Source organism: Amblyraja radiata, chromosome 4, assembly GCF_010909765.2.
Source record: "Amblyraja radiata isolate CabotCenter1 chromosome 4, sAmbRad1.1.pri, whole genome shotgun sequence".
Taxonomy (NCBI): Eukaryota; Metazoa; Chordata; class Chondrichthyes; order Rajiformes; family Rajidae; genus Amblyraja; species Amblyraja radiata.
The window spans coordinates 45548968-45568779 of NC_045959.1; the positions used below are offsets into that span (position 1 = coordinate 45548968).

Consider the following 19812-nt stretch of genomic DNA (forward strand, 5'->3'; position numbering starts at 1 on the left):
GCTGTATGTTTTGAGTGCATACCACAATTAATGTTTTACTCTTTACAAAACTTACTGCAATGACATTTAATCAAACTGACAGATGACAGCCAAAAGTACAACAGCAACAAAGATTGTAATTCCAGACATTAACTGATGATAATGAAGCTAACTTTTAACTCAAATTTTCTAATAAAGGACAACAGTACCTTGAGGCCTTAATCTCCATTACGAATCTTAAGCTTTACATGAGTATGTAATCTGCATAATTTAATGCTCTTGTTCAATTATTGATTGGGGAAAAACAGGCGAAACATTTCTAATTTTTCATTGTCAACCAAATTATCTTCTCATGTTTGTTTCATTTAAAAGTGCAGATCAGAAAATGTGAATATTCCCAACTTTCACATTAATAAGAACAGATAAAGTTCACCAAATTACTCACCAACTGAGAAAGCAAAGAAATGTTAATATTTATCTGACCTTTTATCAGAACCCAAATCTCAACTTACTTTCTGGTAAACTTGACAATAAAAATAATGGCCTATGTTTTTTACTTCAGATATTGACCAACATGCTTTACTTATTCCGCATGTCTAATTCATTCAGTATTAGATCAGGATCATGGCAGAATGTATTAGAATACAAGTACATTTGCCGTCAAAATATTTTTGATATTCAATTAAAATGTACCATTGCTCGTTTTGTTATGTCCAGTATACATGATATAGTTAACATCAGTAACTCAAAACTAGTTGGCAGGCCGAAGAGTTAATGATACAAATAAATAGTTCAACTCTTAAGTGTGCTAAATTATTGCAAAGTTAGTGCAGTCTTATAATGTAAACTATTGCATTGTTTATGATTTTATATTATTTGTATTATCTCAGTTAAAACAGACACAAAGATTAAAATCAAAATGGTGAACAAGATATGTCTACCTACCACTATAGTTGCTAAAACAGGTGTCACTTGGGTGAGGAATACTGCAAAGATATTTTTTAATAAAATTAATTATTCAATTTAGTTAGACACAGACAGAAAACTTCATAAAGGACAGAAACTTACAAAATAAAAATGCAACGAGCTCCATCAACAACTTAAACTATAGTGCTAAACTTCACCTTTCATACCTCAAACTTTGCAAAAAGTTTAGCAAAATTAAAACTTATTTGCCAATTAGTTATAATGATAATTTCATTCGCAGTTTCAGGAAAAAAAAATTCATATATGATAAAACTGTATTTTAAAACTAATGGCTGTGTGAAAGCATTGCCTTTTACCAGATTTTTCAAAGTAATTTATGTTGATGGCTAACCAATACTGTACCACAATTTCCCATCTATCCCATCCACCTGCTTAAAGAAGCTTCTCAGTTTTCCATATTTTGAATTAAGTTTTGCACACATTAAAATAAATTGATCAATGCCACTATTCTTTTGTATCATTTAACAACTTGGCATTTTCCTAATTATATGACATTTTCCCAAATATTAAACTAATAATCATCCGAATTATTCCTTTGATCTAATAATACGCAGATTGAATCATTGATCAAAGCAACACCTCAATCTGTTGTCATGACAGCTTTCAGTGCACGATATTCATGTCTCATTGCACAAAAGAAAAATAAGAAAAAAAGACCAGTCTGCAGGATATAGAATACAGTTCAAGGTCATTCAAAATCCATCCTTAAAAGGAAAAGATTAGCCAAACATAAATTGATTTGCTGCCAACTGAATGTTACAATCTGGCAGAAATGTTTTTTTAAATATTGGAGAGATTAGTTTATAGAGAAACGGCACATTAAAAGGAATGCCTTTTAACCAGAACTATTAACCCGCCCTTGGTTAGTTGTTAACAGATGTTTATCTTTCATGATGTTTTACAGTTTTTCCTCTTAATCTCAACAAAGTTTCTTAATTCATCATGCAACTCTATGCTTTAAAACTGTTCACTCCACAGTACAGTATATATTAGGTTCTATGCTCTCATTGTATAACTCTTTCGTACAATAGCTGAATCTATACCTTGACCCCTTTTGTAACTTTTAACAGAACAATAAAATTCTTGTTTCTTTAAACTTTATTCATAATATAATTGTTATAATCTACTTTCTTGATACATTCACCTACTGACTTTCCTGGCCAAACTATTTTGATCGGATTTCATCTTCACTGAAGCTGAGATGCATGATGGACTCTATACATCCTAATAGGTAATTCAACAACATTAGTGTTTTGCAAATTACATCTAAAATGTACTCAGTGTTCCCACTAGTCCCATGCAAGTTCTGATTCAAATATTTATCCATTTTTTTCCCAAATAAATAATGTTTGTACTTTCAACTAAAGCACCTCCAACAGTGTGCAAAGAAATCTTTAACTTCTCTCCATATTCAGTGAGTGTTATAAATGTATGTCTTCCTGTTACTACTTGCATTTATGTAACAAAGCATTTAACGTACAAAACAGGTGAGAGGTGTAAGAATTGGTGCAGTCAAAGAATAGGAGAGCAAAGTTTTCAATGACCTCAATAATGGAGAATAGAATGAAAAGAGCTCGCCAGAAATACACTGATAGCATCACGTCTCAGGGCAACTAAGGTATTGATCAATGTTTCAGCAGTTAATGAGCTCAGGCATGATTCGTGCTCCAGGAACGGAAATAGGCAGCATTATTGAATACATGGATGTAATTTCCAAAGGTCATCTTGACGTGAAATACAACATCAAGTCTTTCTTATGTTTAAGAACATAAGTAGGTTCAGGAATATGCCATCTGGCCCATTAAGCTTGAAAAAAAAATATTCTCATTTGAACATACAACATAAAATAGTACAGCATGCTAACGGGCAGGGAGGATTTCAATATGAAGGTAGACTAAGAAAATCAGGTTTGTACTGGATCCCAAGAGAGGCAATTTGTGGAGAACCAATGAGATGGTTTCTTAGAGCAGCTTGTAATTGAGCCTACCAAGGAAAAGACAATTCTGGATTTTGTATTGTGTAATGAACTGGATTTGATTAAGAAGCTTAAGGATTGAAAATGTGAACAATGAGCATAAAAATCCATTGTTCACAAAATTCTTACATGTCATTTAAGCATTTTTTTAAATCGACACAAATTAACATACTTGGTCACACTCAAAGGATGGTACTGGTGTATACTGACAAATAAATAGATATAAATAGATAGATAACCAGAGAGCTGCAAATCATCTGACACAATAATTCCCATAAGATATTTATCAGAACTAATCCAATTTTTTGTCTTTTTCATTATGGTCTCTTTGATTCAAAGTACATTTAAACATTTTAAGTGTTAAGTTTCTACTTTACAAGTTGGTTGAAAAATAATGTAAACTTCAAAAGTTCAAAAATTAAACTAAACTATCAGAGGATAGTCGTGCATTTACCTATCATGTAATTTTTTCCTAAACTGCATTATGATATTATATTACAGCTCAGAGCAGATTTGGATTTGGAAGATACCAAAGTATTACAGTAATTATCATTTATAAGTGCAACTCACATGTCATAATCACGTAAAATGCTCCTTTCAGCATACATTTCAGCTCCTTCCCCCTTGACATTTCAATAGCCTCGAGAAAGATCCCTTCCCAACAGTAAAGCTTCAAAAGCTGGAAGATAATTGAGTTATAAATTCAATAAGAACAACAATTTAAATATTTTGCACTGAAGTGATTATTTACATCTTCTGGTGAAAAGACTTTTCATTGTATTCTTAACAGGGCATAATATAAAACATAACTTCAGTGACATTGTTTGCAACAGAATAATCAATAACATTTGGAAGACCTTACAACAGGCCTTACAAAAGCTAGTAGCATTTCCCCAGAATTGTAATCCAACATCATGAAATTAAAATATGTGTTAAGAGCAATTCAACTGTTCATTCTGGACACTCAATATGCCAGAGCACTACGGAGCCATCCCTGCCATCTTTCTGGCAGACAGGGTTAAAAGTCTCCATTATACCAACACGAGAAAAGGAAATTAATTTAAAAGATTTATTTAACCCTATCAAAGTATCTCACGATGATGTGCATATCTAATTGGCTTGAGCCTGCCCTGTGCTTGAAAGTGCAATGGCAATGGAAGTGAAGTGAAAATGCAATGAGCTATTTGGCCTGCCCTGTGCTTGAAACTGCAATGCAACTGGAAATGAAATGAGTTGTTTGGCTTGCCTGAAACACTACTTTCGGCTCACAAGGCCCCTATTAGCCGAGAAACCAGTCCCTTTTGCCCAAAATGCCCGTATTAGCCCAGGAGGAGCATTTTGGCACAAAAAGCCCATGCCAGGCTAGGAAAAGTCCAGAAAAAGTGCCTTTCACAGGGAGTCCACATATTTTTTTTATAGAGCCCCTTTGGCCCATCAGGCCTGTACTAGCCCAGGAAGAGTCCCTTCGGCCCATCAGTAACTATTCCCCCTGCAAGTATTAAACCTCACCCCAGTGAGGTTTTTCCTCCCTCCCTTCATTTGCTCCCTGTGAGATCCAGGCCAGGATAGACTTTCCTCCTTCATTGCTGTGATCTACAGAACGAGATGACACGACACGACACGGCGCACGGCGCACGGCGCACGCGCACACACACACACACACACACACACACACACACACACACACACACACACACACACACACACACACACACACACACACACACACACACCAGAATTTCTGTCAGTTTCTGAGCTGCCAGCCCACCAGGCCTGAGTGACTGAGCTGCCAGCCCACCAGGCCTTAGTGACTGAGCTGCCAGCCCACCAGGCCTGAGTGACTGAGCTGCCAGCCGAAGAATCCATTTGGCTCACAATGTCCATACTAGCCCTCTGGAAACCAGTCCCTTCAGCCGACAACACCCAACCTGCGCTCCAGAAAGCCCCACCCCACCCCCACTGGCCAGCAATATTGGAATTGGTGGAGAGGTGGAATATTGCGTTGGGGGACCAGCCCTCCCGTGTGAACATGGGATTCAACGGGTCCCACTTAGTCTAGTATATCTCTATAAGTTCACCCTTTAACCGCATTCGCTCAAGGAAAACAGTCCAAATCAATGCAATCTCTCCTTCTAACTCAAGCCCTTTATTCCAGGCATCATTCCTGTGAACCTTTTCTGCACTCTATCTTGCTTAATCACATTATTCTCAGAGCTGCACACCATTGTACAGCCTTAACATGACGTCCCAATTCCTACACACTTTGTCTCGGTCAAAGAAGGCAGGCACATCATTTGCCTTCTCTCCAATCCTCCACGCTCTACCTCCAACCTCCAGGCCAATTTTGTTTCCAATTTGCTATCACACTCTGGACACTAGGTAGTCAAACTTTCCAGACCAGTCAGCCACATAAGACTTTGTCAATGTATAAATACACTGAAAACCTCATTTTATTTTTTTTTTAAATGCTGTGATGTTATCAGGCATTAATAAAACAAAGTTAGGCAAATAGTTTCAATTCTTAAAAATGTAACGTTTAGAAATCAGAAATTATTGCTGCGTTAATTTACATGCTAGAGATTAGCTTCGCTGTTTATAGAACATAGAACAGTACAGCACAGGAACAGGTCCTTTGGCCCACAACATCAATGCTGAACCAACCTCCTCTACCTACATGTGATCCATATCTCTCCATTCACTGCAGATTCGTGTATCAACAAAAGCCTCTTATATGCCACTGTCAGGGGTGCCTCCAGTGCCACTCCTGGGATGTTAATTTAATATCTTTAGCATTTTAGACACATAGAAACATAGAAAATAGTTGATCATCTAAAATCAGTACCTCGTTCCTGCTTTTCCCCATATCCCTTGATTCCTTTTGCCCCCAGAGCCACAGTAAATCTAACTCTCTCTTGAAAACATCCAGTAAATTGGCCTCCACTGCTGGCAGAGAATTCCACAGATTCACTACTCTCTGGGTTAAAAAGTTTTTCCTCATCTCAGTCCTAAACGGCCTACCCCTTATTCTTAAACTGTGACCCCTGGTTCTGGACTTTCCCAACATCGGGAACATTTTTCCTGCATCTAGCCTGTCCAATCCTTATAATAATTGTATATGTTTCTATAAGATCCCATTTCATCCTTCCTCAATAGCAAGAATGTCCTTCCTCAAATTAGGAGACTAAAACTGCACACAGTACTCTAGGTATGGTCTCACCAGGACCCTGTACAACTGCAGTAGGACCTCCTTGCTCCTATACTCAAATCCTCATTTACTTTATTCACTGCCTGCTGTACCTGCATGCTTACTTTCAGTGACTGATGTACAAGGACACCCAGGTCTCATTGCACCTCCTCTTTTCCTAATCTGACACCATTCAGATAACAATCTGCCTTCTTGTTCTTGCCACCAAAGTGGACAACCTCTCATTTATCCACATTATACTGCAACTGTCATGCATTTGCCCACTCACCCAACCTATGCAAGTCATCCTGGAGTCTCATAGCATCCTCCTCGCAGCTCACACTGCCACCCAGCTTTGTGTCATCCACAAACTTGGAGATGTTACATTTAATTCCCTCATCTAAATTGTTAATACATATTGTAAATAAATGGGGTCCCAGCATTGAGCCTTGCGGCACCCCACTAGTCACTGCTAGAGTGTTTGTTGAATTCTCAGTATTCAAGCAATGAATTCTTGGTGAACCTTAGGTGCTGATGAAATGAAGATTTTTTGTTAATTTTTGCAGCCTCTTCATTTGGAAGGATTATTCTAAGCAGTATTCCAAAGGTTAAAGCCCTAAGAGGCTTTAAAGGAGACTACATTTTTATTCCTTGTGTTTTACAATGAGACCATTTCCCTCTGAAAAACCAACCAAGTTGAAGGAAAAAAATGATATTTCTCAAATACTTAGCACTAAAGGTTCACCATGGATACATCTCTTGAATCCTCAGAATACAGCAAACATTGCAAAATGCTAAGACTTTAAATTACTGACAAAGATAATCTCTGTAAAAAAACAGACGGACTGTAGTCGGGCCTAACAGTAGTAGTGGAGTTGGGGATGGCATCAAACAGGAAATTAGAAATGCGTGCAACAAAGGTAAAACAGTTATAATGGGTGACTTCAATCTACATATAGATTGGGTGAATCAAATTGGCAGGGGTGCTGAGGAAGAGGATTTATTGGAATGTATGCGGGATAGTTTTCTAAACCAACATGTAGAGGAACCAATGAGAGAGCAGGCTATTCTAGACTGGGTATTGAGTAATGAGGAAGGGTTAGTTAGCAGTCTTGTTGTGTATGGCCCCTTGGGCAAGAGTGACCATAATATGGTTGAGTTCTTCATTAGGATCGAGAGTGACATTGTTAATTCAGAAACAAGGGTTCTGAACTTAAAGAAAGGTAACTTTGAGGGTATGAAATGTGAATTGGCCAAGATAGACGCAATTGATTCTTAAAGGGTTGACGGTGGATATGCAATGGAAGGCATTTAAAGACTGCATGGATGAACTACAACAATTGTTCATCCCAGTTTGGCAAAATAATAAATCAGGGAAGGTAGTGCATCCGTGGATAACAAGGGAAATCAGGGATAGTATCAAAACAAAAGATGAATCATACAAATTAGCCAGAAAAAGCAGCCTACCAGAGGACTGGGAGAAATTCAGAGTCCAGCAGAGGAGGACAAAGGGCTTAATTAGGAAAGGGAAAATAGATTATGAAAGAAAACTGGCAGGGAACATAAAAACTGACTGCAAATGTTTTTATAGATATGTGCAGAGAAAAAGATTAGTTAAAACAAATGTAAGTCCCTTGCAGTCAGAAACAGGTGAATTGATCATGTGGAACAAGGACATGGCAGACCAATTCACTAAGTAAGACATAAATAATCTGCCGGAAATAGCAGGGGACCGGGGGTCAAATGAGATGGAGGAACTGAGTGAAATCCAGGTTAGCCGGGAAGTGGTGTTAGGTAAATTGAATGAATTAAAGGCCGATAAATCTCCAGGGCCCCAGAAATAGTGGATGCATTAGTGATAATTTTTAAAAACTCTTTAGATTCTGGAGTAGTTCCTGAGGATTGGAGGGTAGCTAATGTAACCCCACTTTTTAAAAAGGGAGGGAGAGAGAAAATGGGGAATTACAGACCAGCTAGTCTAACATCGGTAGTGGGGAAACTGCTAGAGTCAGTTATTAAAGATTGGATAGCAGCACATATGGAAAGTGGCGAAATCATTGAACAAAGACAGCATGGATTTATGAAAGGTAAATCATGTCTGACGAATCTTATAGAATTTTTCGAGGATGTAACTAGTAGAGTGGATAAGGGAGAACCAGTGGATGTGTTATATCTGGACTTTCAGAAGGTTTCGACAAGGTCCCACATAAGAGATTAGTATACAAACTTAAAGCACATGGTATTGGGGGTTCAGTATTGATGTGGATAGAGAACTGGCTGGTAGACAGGAAGCAAAGAGTAGGAGTACGGTTCCTTTTCACAATGGCAGGCAGTGACTAGTGGGGTACCGCAAGGCTCAGTGCTGGGACCCCAGCTATTTACAATATATATTAATGATTTGGACGAGAGAATTGAATGCAACATCTCCACGTTTGCAGATGACATGAAGCTGGGGGGCAGTGTTAGCTGTGAGGAGGATGCTAGGAGGCTGCAAGGTGACTTGGATAGGCTGGGTGAGTGGGGAAATGCATGGCAGATGCAGTATAATGTGGATAAATGTGAGGTAAAACAGGAAAGTAGACCTGAATGGTGGCCGATTAGGAAAAGGGGAGATGCAACGAGACCTGGGTGTCATGGTACACCAGTCATTGAAAGTAGGCATGCAGGTGCAGCAGGCAGTGAAGAAAGCGAAAGGTATGTTAGCATTCATAGAAAAAGGATTTGGGTATCGGAGCAGGGAGGTTCTGCTGCAGTTGTACAGGGTCTTGGTGAGACCACGCCTGGAGTATTGCGTACAGTTTTGGTCTCCTAGTCTGAGGAAAGACATTCTTGCCATAGAGGGGGTAGAGAGAAGGTTCACCAGACTGATTCCTGGGATGTCAGGACTTTCATATGAAGAAATACTGGATAGACTCGGGCATATCAGGCAACAAGCTAGAACTGGTTAATTAATGCAAGGTGACACAAAGGTATTAATGGGTTGGAATTTAAATGGTCCCACTTAACGCACAAAATTATTTTTACCACAATATCCAGAAAGACCACAGACTGTGGCGTATAGAATTGGTGTATTGTTGAATAAAGCGCTATAAGTGAGATAAAGCTGAAAGTAACAGAAATAAATATTTTAAGGCAAGCATTGCATGCGAGGCAAACAAAACAAACTGCTGGAGGAACTCAGCTGGCCAGGCAGCATATGTGAAGGGAAATGGACAGATGATATTTTGGGACAGGACCCTTCTTCAAGGCAGGAGTGCAGGGGACATAGCTGGTAGAAAGGTGACAGAAAAGGGTGGGGGAAAAGCTGGCAAGTGATAGTTGGAGCAGCTAAGGAAGGGTTAATTGGCAGATGAGTCAGGTGGCAGAGAGAGGGAGAATGGTGGAGTTAGTGCAGGTGAAATAGTGCACATGAAGTACAGAGGAGTTGATGGAAACCACATGCAACTTAATTGCTCAAGCACAATTACAGGGTGGATGAGCAAACAGACTAGGGTACTGAGGTACAGGGGCAATTCAGGTTGGGAGAGTGAAAATAAATGGAGTTATAACAGGAGCAGTTAAAGGAGGAGGGACTCTAGGTACTGTTTCTCTAGCAATCACAAGGCCTAAAGACTGTGATACCTGTCCATGGAAGAGCTCAAGATATCTCAGTGTTGGAGAACAACTTGGGAGTATCAGTGGAAAGACAGTTGGTGTACATAGAACATACAACAGGACAGCACAGAAACACGACTCAGACCATGATATCAGTGACAAATGTGATGCCAAATTAAACTAATCCCTTCTGCCTTCACATGATCCATATCCCTTCCATCTCTGTGTTCTAAAACCCTCTTAAATACCATCATATCTGGTCCCAACACCAACTCTGACAGCATTTTCCAGGCAGCTACAACTCCCTGCTACCCTAGTCACAGTAATTCAGTTGATTATTGTTTGCGACTTTGAAAACGGCAGTTTCCATACTACGGAGAGTAACCTAATAAGGGGAATTCAAAGGGGCAACCTCAGTTCTGCTCCGATTCACCATTTGATATGGAAGATTTCCATCTGGCGCTCAAATTCACCTGGACCATTTCTGACATCTCCCAACCCTTTCTAAACCTCACTATCTCCATCTCAGGTAACAGACTACTGACCGACATCTACTGCAAACCCACTGACTCCCATGGCTATCTGGACTACACTTCTTCCCACCCTGCTTCCTGTAAGGACCCTACTCCCAATTCCTCCATCTACGCCGCATCTGCACCCAGGATGAGGTGTTCCAAACCAGGGCATCGGAGGTGTCCTCATTCTTTAGGGAACGGGGGTTCCCCTCTTCGACTATAGATGAGGCTCTCACCAGGGTCTCATCTATATCCCGTAGCTCCACTCTCACTCCCCACCCCCCCCCAATCGTAACAAGGATAGAGTCCCCCTTGTCCTCACCTTCCACCCCACCAGCCATCACATACAACAAATAATCCTCCAACATTTTCACCACCTCCAACGGGATCCCACCACTGGCCACATCTTCAGATCTCCTCCCCTTTCGGCTTTCCGCAGAGACTGCTCCCTCCGCAACTCCCTGGTCAATTCGTCCCTTCCCACCCAAATCACCCTATCCCCTGGTACTTTCCCTTGCAACTGCAGGAAATGTTACATTTGTCGTTTTACCTCCCCCCTCGACTCCATCCAAGGACCCAAGCAGTCTTTCCTGGTGAGGCAGAGGTTCACCTGCACCTCCTTCAACCTCAGCTATTGCATTCGCTGTTCTAGGTGCCAACTGCTCTACATCGGTGAGACCAAGCGCAGGCTTGGCGATCACTTCCCGGTGGCTCAGCACTTCAACTCCCCCTCCCATTCTCATTCCCCCCTCCCATTCCGAATCCGACCTTTCTGTCCTGGGTCTCCTCCATGGCCAGAGTGAGTCCCACCGCAAATTGGAGGAGCAGCACCTCATATTTCACTTGGGTAGTTTACACCCCAGCGGTATGAACATTGACCTCCAATTTCAGGTAGTCCTTGCTTTCTCCCTCCTTCCCCTCCCTTTCCCAGCTCTCCCACAGCTCACTGTCTCCACCTCTTCCTTTCTTCTCCGCCTCTTCCTTTCTCCTCCCCCCCCCCCCCCCCCCCCCCTCCCACATCAGTCTGAAGAAGGGTCTCGACCCGAAACGTCACCCATTCCTTCCCTCCATAGATGCTGCCTCACTAACTGGGTTTCTCCAGCATTTTTGTCTACTTTGAAAAATTAGAGCTGCTGGAAAGATCATCAACTCAGTAGCTAAAATTCCAAGTTATTTGAATTCATAATGATAGAGTTTGAGTTTAGTTTATTATCACGTGTACCAGGAGCGGAAAAGACTGTAAAAAGTTGTAAGCACTGCCCAGTCCATCATCGGCTCTGACCTCCCTACCATCGAGGGGATCTATCGCAGTCGCTGCCTCAAAAATGCTGCCAGCATCATCAAGGACCCACACCTGGTATATGGTCACACTGATCAATTCTGTTCTGTATTTATTTATGTCTACTATATTCTGTTGTGCTGAAGCAAAGCAAGAATGTCATTATCCTATCTGGGACACATGACAATAAACTCTCTTGAATCTTTAATCTTGTACCGAGGTACAGTGAAAAGCTTTTGTTGCGTGTTAACCAGTCAATGGAAAGAACAAAAAAACATGACTACAATCGAGCCATCCACAGTGTACAGATACCCGATAAAGGGAATAACGTGAATAACGTGTAGTGCAAGATAAAGCCAGTAAAGCCAATTCAAAGATCGTCTGAGGGTTTCCAATGAAGTAGATAGTAGTTCAGGACTGCTCTCTAGTTGTTGATAGGATGGTTAGGTTGCCTGATAACAGGAAGTCCAGGAAATTGAGGATCCAGTTGCAGGAGTCACAGAGTTGTCCAGCACAAAAACATGCCGTTCGGCCCACTATATCTGTGGTTTCTATATAATCCTTTTTACCTATATTAGGTCTGTGGCATATTAAACCTTGACGATTCAAGCACTTGTCTATCTGATTCTTAAATCTCATGAAATTTTCTACCTCCACCATCTCTGCATGCAATGCATTCCATACTCTAACGGTCTAACCATTTTCCGTGTGAAAAAGAAAATTCCCCTTAGAGTCCCAGCAAACCTCTACACCTTAAACCTGATTAAATACTTTTTTGCCAAATATTAGCTCACTTTGAGATCACCTTCTGCTGTTAAGCTAATATTAAAGTCAGAATGAAATAGTGATTGTATATAAAGTAGGATTGTATATAAATATATGGAAGTAAACAGTTTTCCTTATAACATAAAAAAAGTAATTGTTTGCCAAGATAATAGTTTATTTAACAGTTTTTTTCCCAAATTCAAACAGGAATGCAGTTGTACTCACCAAATATAGCAGTCATTACCTTTATGTTCTGCAGCATTTCATGGGATTTCTTGATCCTGTCATCTGTACACTCCATTGTTATTTGTTGAATAGAAAGAAATTTCTTTGCGATATAGTACTGAAGAGGGGTGAGCACTATAATGATAGAGATTCCTATCAAAGCACTATACCCCAGTTGCAGATAGAGCAACAGAACTGTCAATATAATCTGAAATCAAGATACAAGTAATGTATTTAATAGTAAAATGATTGGAATAGTACAAAATAAAGTAACAACTAAATTGTTTCATGCAATTGCAATAAAGGTTTTAAAAGTTCCATCTCAGTTTTGTCACTGAACACATGGGGATTGCTGACAATGACATGATTTAATGTCCATCCCTAATTGACCTTTAGAAGATAATGCCGAGGTGCTTCACCGATTGTTACAATTTATATGTGCATCCAAAGTAGCATTAATTAGGGTGCACCAGCAGTTTGATGAAGCCACAATATCTTTTAAACTAAAAATAGTTTGTAATTTTGGGGAACCGCAGCAAGCCTTGGTAAAATACACACTGTGCGAGTGATCCAATGCATGATAAACGTTGTCCTTTATTGTTCACCAGACCAAGGGGGACCCGTTGGGTCCTGTCCCTTCAACGCGCTGTTGCGGGGGGGGGCAGCCTCCGGCGTCCCACACACACACACTAACCACCCCCCACACACACTAACCACCCCCCACACACACTAACCCCCCCCCTTGATATTATATTAATATTATTAATATGCTCCTTTTACCCCATCCCCCGCTATCCATTCACGCATAACCCCCAACTGCACAGGCGCGGCTAGAGGGGGAGGGGTGGAGAGGGGTGGGGAGGGGGGTAGAGGGAGAAGGAGGCGGGTAGAGATTGAGGGGTGGGAGGGGTGTGGCGTCACAGGGGAGGGCTGGTTCCCGAACGCAATACTCCACCACTCACCCATAGGTCCCAATATTCACCACTCCTTAGAGAGGGGGGGGGGGCAGGTTGAAAATTCTGGGCAGCTTACCGCGAGGAGCAGAGGCATTGTGACGTCATCCAGCTCGCTTCAGCACGTTAGATTTTAAAAAGATGTCAGATTGGTGAACAATTTTAGTTAAAATCTCAGAAGTAATAAATCAAATTTTCAGATGAGGGGATTTTTGAGATCATGAGGTAAAACTCTACCAGAATATGTAAAAATGTCATCGTTACCACGACAGGTTTTGGAGATGTGAATCAAAGAAAAAGTTCAAGCAAGCAAGCAAACCCACAAGTAAACATCCAAGATCAGAGTTTTACAATAATAGATTGTATTATTTGAATAATGTGCCGCTGCAATATTTTACTTGTTCCTAAACTAGCATTTTAAGAATCCATTTTACAACCCCAGGTTACTTACTAATTGTCTTTGATAGAATATGGAAAGTTTTCTATTTTGTCACAATTGTGATCAAATCTGGAAATTTCCAGGAAAATTCTATAGGTTTCACGATTTATTGCAATCTACACATGCTACAATTTACACTGCTTTTGGAAGTGAAGTTTTTTTTCCAATTAAAAATGAAAATTTCTCAGTTCATTGGTCCTCTCTATCACTAACTCCACATCACTAATTAATATTTAATTTATCATTTTTTCAGTGGAAAACTGCAAAGAAAAATGATGGCAACCATCATTGATTTATGGTTAATTTATCAGAAGCATGCATGCAGTTCTATAATTTCTGTATATAATTGTCAGGAAGCTGGTGTCTCCGTGCATGAGTACATGAATGTGGGCATTTAAAATTTCCTGAGAAATTTTAGCTGCCGCAATTATGCTTTCATACAGTGGGGAAGAGTCAAAGTCCTAGAATTTCCCAGAAGTTGCCCAAGTTCAGTGATTCTATTTACTTCAGTGGAGAGGTGCAGCTACACAATGTAAATGCAAGTTTCACTGAACTGATTTAACTTAGTTGATGCAAAAAAAAAAAAAAAAAAAAAGTAATGGATGGGTTCCATTTTCAGTTTAAAAAAGCTTGTCTCAATTTCTTATACTACAAAATTAATTTTGAAAGTACACTTTTTGTAAATGACTCTGGAGCTGAACTTCACGTTCATTTGTCACAAAGCAAATTAATCACATATTTAAATATCCAGCACAGTATAGTTGAATCCTTTTTGTAGATCTGAAATTATATTTAGCAGGAAACAGACATATAGCTTTACATTTATTTCAGTGGCTGCTAATGTTAAACCAGACAATTTATGTGTGGTTTGTAAGAAGTATAAAAGTAAGGCCATTTTTCTAAATATATTTACTGCAATAACATCTTTAATTCTATGGTCCACATTATTGACATGCGAGCTGCAAACACTACAATAACCCAGAGAAGGCCACTTTACGAAATATTTCCCATTTAGTTAATTTCTGTTAATTTAGCTTTTATGAAGTTAACATACCTGTATTGGAATTGCAATGACATAGAATCCCATAAATGCCACCATCATTATTTGAAAAGCATCCACCGACATGTGATTAATGATCTGGCCCACCGTCAGATGATCACCATTGAAGACTCGCACTGGCAGTGACAACGTTTTCACGTAAATCATTGTCTAGAAAATTAATATGAAATGCCTTGATAATCCTGATTTATTTCAATTTATTCAGTTCATAGTACATTGCTCATCACTAATTGTTTTCCAATTGTGTTTTTGCTCTAATGTTTTTATTTTTTTGCATGGTTCTTTTCTTTTCACTGTCTTGTATAAGGTGTAATTAATGTCTAAAATGATTTTTGCGTTACACTATGTGCATGCAATGCTGCTGCAAGCAACATTTTCATTGTCTCTATAACTCCCTGTTCTTGTGACAATAAATTTGACCTAATTGTTCTTAAGAACGGTAGGAAAATCTAGTGAGCATGAAGGATAAGTGATATACATTCAAATTAGAATGGTAGATAGGGCATGTTTTGATACTCCACACACTAGATGACCTTGTGCATTTGGTGTTGGAGGCTGAGAGTTTATGAAGTACCGTTGTAGTAGATGAGAAGAATTATTTAAACATAAAGATTGTGCATGCAGTATAGGCATTACTTCTACAAAGCCATAAAGCATACCAATGAAAGCAACATATTGACCAAATTTACAGAGGACAGAATGGTGGGGTTAATGGCCTGAAAATGTATTAATACATTGCAAAAATGGAAAGCAGAGGTACTGTAAAATGCAATTAGAATTTTTCACTTGGTTAGGGGTGATCTTATAGAGATGTACAAAATCATGATAATAATGTGAATGTAGTCTTTTACCCAGAGAAGGGGAATCAACTAAAGTTCACTTGGTATAGTACTTGGTAAATCAGAACATTAGAGGTGGTAAGTGGGAGCGGAGCACGGAGGAAGGAAAAAAGGGGCAGTGAGGAGAGCTCGGCTATGCCCAATCTATAACAAATTATATCAGACTCAGGGCAAAAATCTCCCTCCATGAGTTTAATGGTTGAAAGTTGAGAATTATTCAACAAGCGGTAGAGATGACCTTGATGGCCATCTCTAGATTGTCCCTGTCAAAGCGGCCATAAAAGTGGTTGAGCTCCTCAAGGAAGGAGGCGTCGCTGGATGTGGGGGTGGTGTTGGCGGGTCTATAGTCCGTGATGGCCTGGATGCCTTGCCACATGCGTTGGGGGTCGGGGTTGTTGTTGAAGTGCTCCTCAATCCTTAGCTTATGGCAGTGCTTGGTCTTCTTGATGCCCCTCTTCAGGTTAGCCCTGGATGAACTGTAGGCTCGGGCATCGCCTGACCTGAAAGCGGTGTCCCGTGCTTTCAACAGTAGCCTGACCTCGCTGTTCATCCATGGCTTCTGATTCGGGAATATGGTCACCCGTTTGAGGGAGGTGACACTATTGATGGTGGAGTTTATAAAGTCCAGAACAGAGGATGTGTAGGAATCAATGTCCGTGTGGGAGTCAAGGGTGGCCTGGGCTGCAAACGCCTTCCAGTCAGTGTTTCCAAAACACTGCTGAAGTGTGGAGTCCGCCTCCTCTGACCAGACTTTAACTGTCCTCACAGTGGGTTTAACCCGTCTGATGAGTGGGGAGTACTTTGGGAGCAGGAACAATGAGTGGTGATCAGACTGTCCAAGGTGGGGGAGGGGGACGGCTTTGTAAGCTTCAGCCATGATTGTGTAGACTTTGTCCAGTGTCTTGTCTTCTCTAGTGGCGAAGGAGACATGTTGGTGGAATTTGGGGAGTACAGTCTTCAGGTTGGAGTGATTGAAGTCACCCGCAACAATGAAGGCTGCCTCGGGGTTGTGAGTCTGTTGTTTGCTAATGGCAGTATGCAGTTCTTTCATTGCAAGCTTAGCATTAGCATCAGGAGGAATATAAGCTGCAATCACAACAGTGGAGGTAAACTCTCTGGGCAGATAGAACGGTCTGCATCTAACCAAGAGGAACTCTAGGTTAGCTGAGCAGTGACTCTCGATGATGGTGGTGCCGTGCACAATGCTTTATTTACATAAATGCACAGACCCCCTCTTCTGGGGAGATGCTAACTGCATTCCGTTGTCTCTGTACTGTACACTGCACAATGACAATACATTTGAATCTGAATCTGAATTAGAAATAAAGACAGTGGGAGGTGTTGGCAAGCTGTTGTAAGATGACAAAGGCAAACAACAGTTTATGGTGAGGGTTGGGGTATCATGTTTACTGGAAGACAGATTGTGGTTAGTTACCTTGGAGGTTTTGGGCTGAGGTGGGCTGCCTGCCAGGTCATTGTGTTCAATGTAGTTCGTGGATAATCATTTAAGTGCTGGAATCAGAAATGCTTACTTCCCTTTAGTTGCCATATTTCCTGTCAGCTGAGAAACATGAACCATGCCTATTAAGTCTGTTAACCTTTAGTGCACCCAAAATTGATAACTACTTATTTAATCTCCCATTCATTCTCCCCACCCCTAAATCATTCCACTATGTGAACCAAGGAATGGAAAGAGGGGAAAATGAAGTTCTCATACGTTGTCATTTTAGGATAATAGGTTTAGTCCTAAAACCTTCCTCTCTACAATTGATGCCTGACCTGCTATCTTTATCATTTTCTCTTTTTATTTTGTAATTGGGGGAAGAGAGGGGGAAGATTGAAATTGGGTCAGGCTCTTCATTCTATCTAAAGACCCTGCTGAATTTTAAAAATATATTTTTATTAGAAGCAATGTACAGTCGTAAAAACCGTGGCATATAACATAATATATTTTGTGTACAACTTCTTGTTTTAAATTTAACAATAGAAAAATAACAGAAGCAAGAAAAGAAGAAAAAAGATTAAGGAAAGTGGTGCTGTGTAAGCCCTAGAAGTGAACAATTAGTAGTTTGTGGATGGATAGAGAGAAAGAGCCCATAAAAATGTAGAAAAAAGAGAAAACCAGAAAAGGAAATTTAAAAAAAAGAGAAAAAAGGGAAAGAAAAAAATAGAACAGAAAAGAAAAGGAATATACCTACTTCATATCTTTCCACACCCCTCACCCAGTTCTGAAACGGTTAATTTCCTGAGTTATGTTGCACCATATTATACGTAATAAATCGATGAAAGGAGACCATATCTTTAAGAATTGTTCTGATTTTCCTGCTAGGACGAATCTCATATCTTCAAGATGTAACATTTCAGACGTGTTTGTGATCCACATTTTAAGCGTTGGGGTGGGTGCATTTTTCCAAAATTTGAGTATACGTTTTTTTGCCGTTATCAAGCCATAGTTAAGAAAACTATTTTGAAATGAAGTTACCTCAGAGCAGGCTTCCATTGTTCCGAAAATAATCAATTCTGTGTTAGGGTCCAATTTTATTTTAAATATTTTTGTGAAGATTTCAAAGATTTGTTTCCAAAATTTATGAAGTTTTATGCAGGAGACGAAGGAGTGTGCTATAGTTGCTTCTTGAGATAGACATTTATCACAGATTTATCACAAACTGAAAAATGTTATTCAGTTTGGTTTTCGAGTAATATAGTCTATGTAAATTTTAAATTGGATTAGGATATGTCTTACATTAATCGAGCATTTGACCCTGCTGAATTTAAACAGATTGGCAGGAGGCCATAGGATTGAGGCCCATACAGCTGAAAATCTTTAAAGAATGGCCACTTTCTTAAGACATAGATGAGATGTAGATGAGCGCAGTACTGGCATAAAATCAGAACCTGGGGAAAAATGTCAACAGGTGGAAAGGATAAAATTGGCTTATGGGAAAGAAGGATAAAATAAAACCATCTTACCTGCAGACTTGATCTTATGCGTATTCCATCTCGAATAACAATATAATAAGACATCTGCAAGCAGAGGTGCTGAAAGAGCACTGTGCACATCATCAAGAATGCCAAAACATAGCCATTATTAGTAAATTCCCAGAAACTGACAAAATGGATTTCCTATGTAAAATCAGGAGATGAAACATCATTACCATTTATTAAATATTTCCGATGCCTCTTCCCAAACAGATGCCTAGAGCTGTGCAGATGGATTTTCTGTTTTACAATGTGATTTGGATCCTCATCTGTTTATCACAATTTTATAATGAAAATCAGCATAATCTTGTTACTTTTATTTCAACCTGATTTGGTAGCCACAATACTTCTGTGAATGATCCACTGGAAGGTTCTGGTCAATGGTGACCCAGGATAGTGATGATGGAACCAGTGATAGTAATGTCATTGATAGGTGGTTAGATTGTCTTTTATTGGAGATGGTAATTGCCTGGTACTTGTAATACAAATGTCACTTGCCACCTATCAGCCTGTGCCTGAATATTGTCTAACTCCATGTGGGTATGACTGATTTATTTACTTAAGAGTAGAACAGTCTCTTTCTGATCTTTTCAATGGAAGGACAGTCATTGATAAAACAGTTCATGACAGATGGGGCAAGGATCCTGACTTGAGGAACACCTATAGTGATGTCCTGGGGAATGGGATGATTAACCTCTAAGCTTTAACTTTCTTGGTGTGAAGAATGACACCAACCACTTGATTTTTTTTTCTTTAATGCCTAATGACTTTAGTTTAAACAAGGCACCTTGATATTGGGGGCAGTCAGTCTCACCTTAGCCAGTATTCAACTCTTTGGTCCATGCTTAGACCAAGACTATGCTGAAGTTTGGCATCATGTGGTTCTGGCGAAATACAAACTGGGCATCAGTGAGTAGGTAATTGGTCACTAAGTGCCATTTGCTAGCAAAGTCAGCATTGGATTTCACCACTTTACTGATGATTAAGAGCAGGCTGATTGGATGGCAATTAAACTGGATTGGATTCTTCTCAACAGAGG

General features: G+C 39.9%; 1 protein-coding gene across 5 annotated transcripts in view; it reads right to left on the reverse strand.

Annotated features, from left to right (window-relative positions):
- Nucleotides 1-19812, reverse strand: part of LOC116972035 (ATP-binding cassette sub-family C member 9-like) — a 153569-nt gene that overhangs the window by 64823 nt on the left and 68934 nt on the right. For all 5 annotated transcript variants that reach the window (XR_004411701.1, XM_033019303.1, XM_033019301.1 and 2 more), the window contains exons 7-11: nucleotides 18765-18917; nucleotides 14950-15105; nucleotides 12523-12711; nucleotides 3512-3620; nucleotides 925-965 (exon numbers count right to left, since the gene is read on the reverse strand). Coding sequence is in view for 4 of the 5 variants with exons in the window: in XM_033019303.1 (XP_032875194.1) it covers nucleotides 925-965; nucleotides 3512-3620; nucleotides 12523-12711; nucleotides 14950-15105; nucleotides 18765-18917 (648 nt within the window). In the remaining variant the exon portion in view is untranslated. The remainder of the gene's footprint in view (nucleotides 1-924; nucleotides 966-3511; nucleotides 3621-12522; nucleotides 12712-14949; nucleotides 15106-18764; nucleotides 18918-19812) is intronic.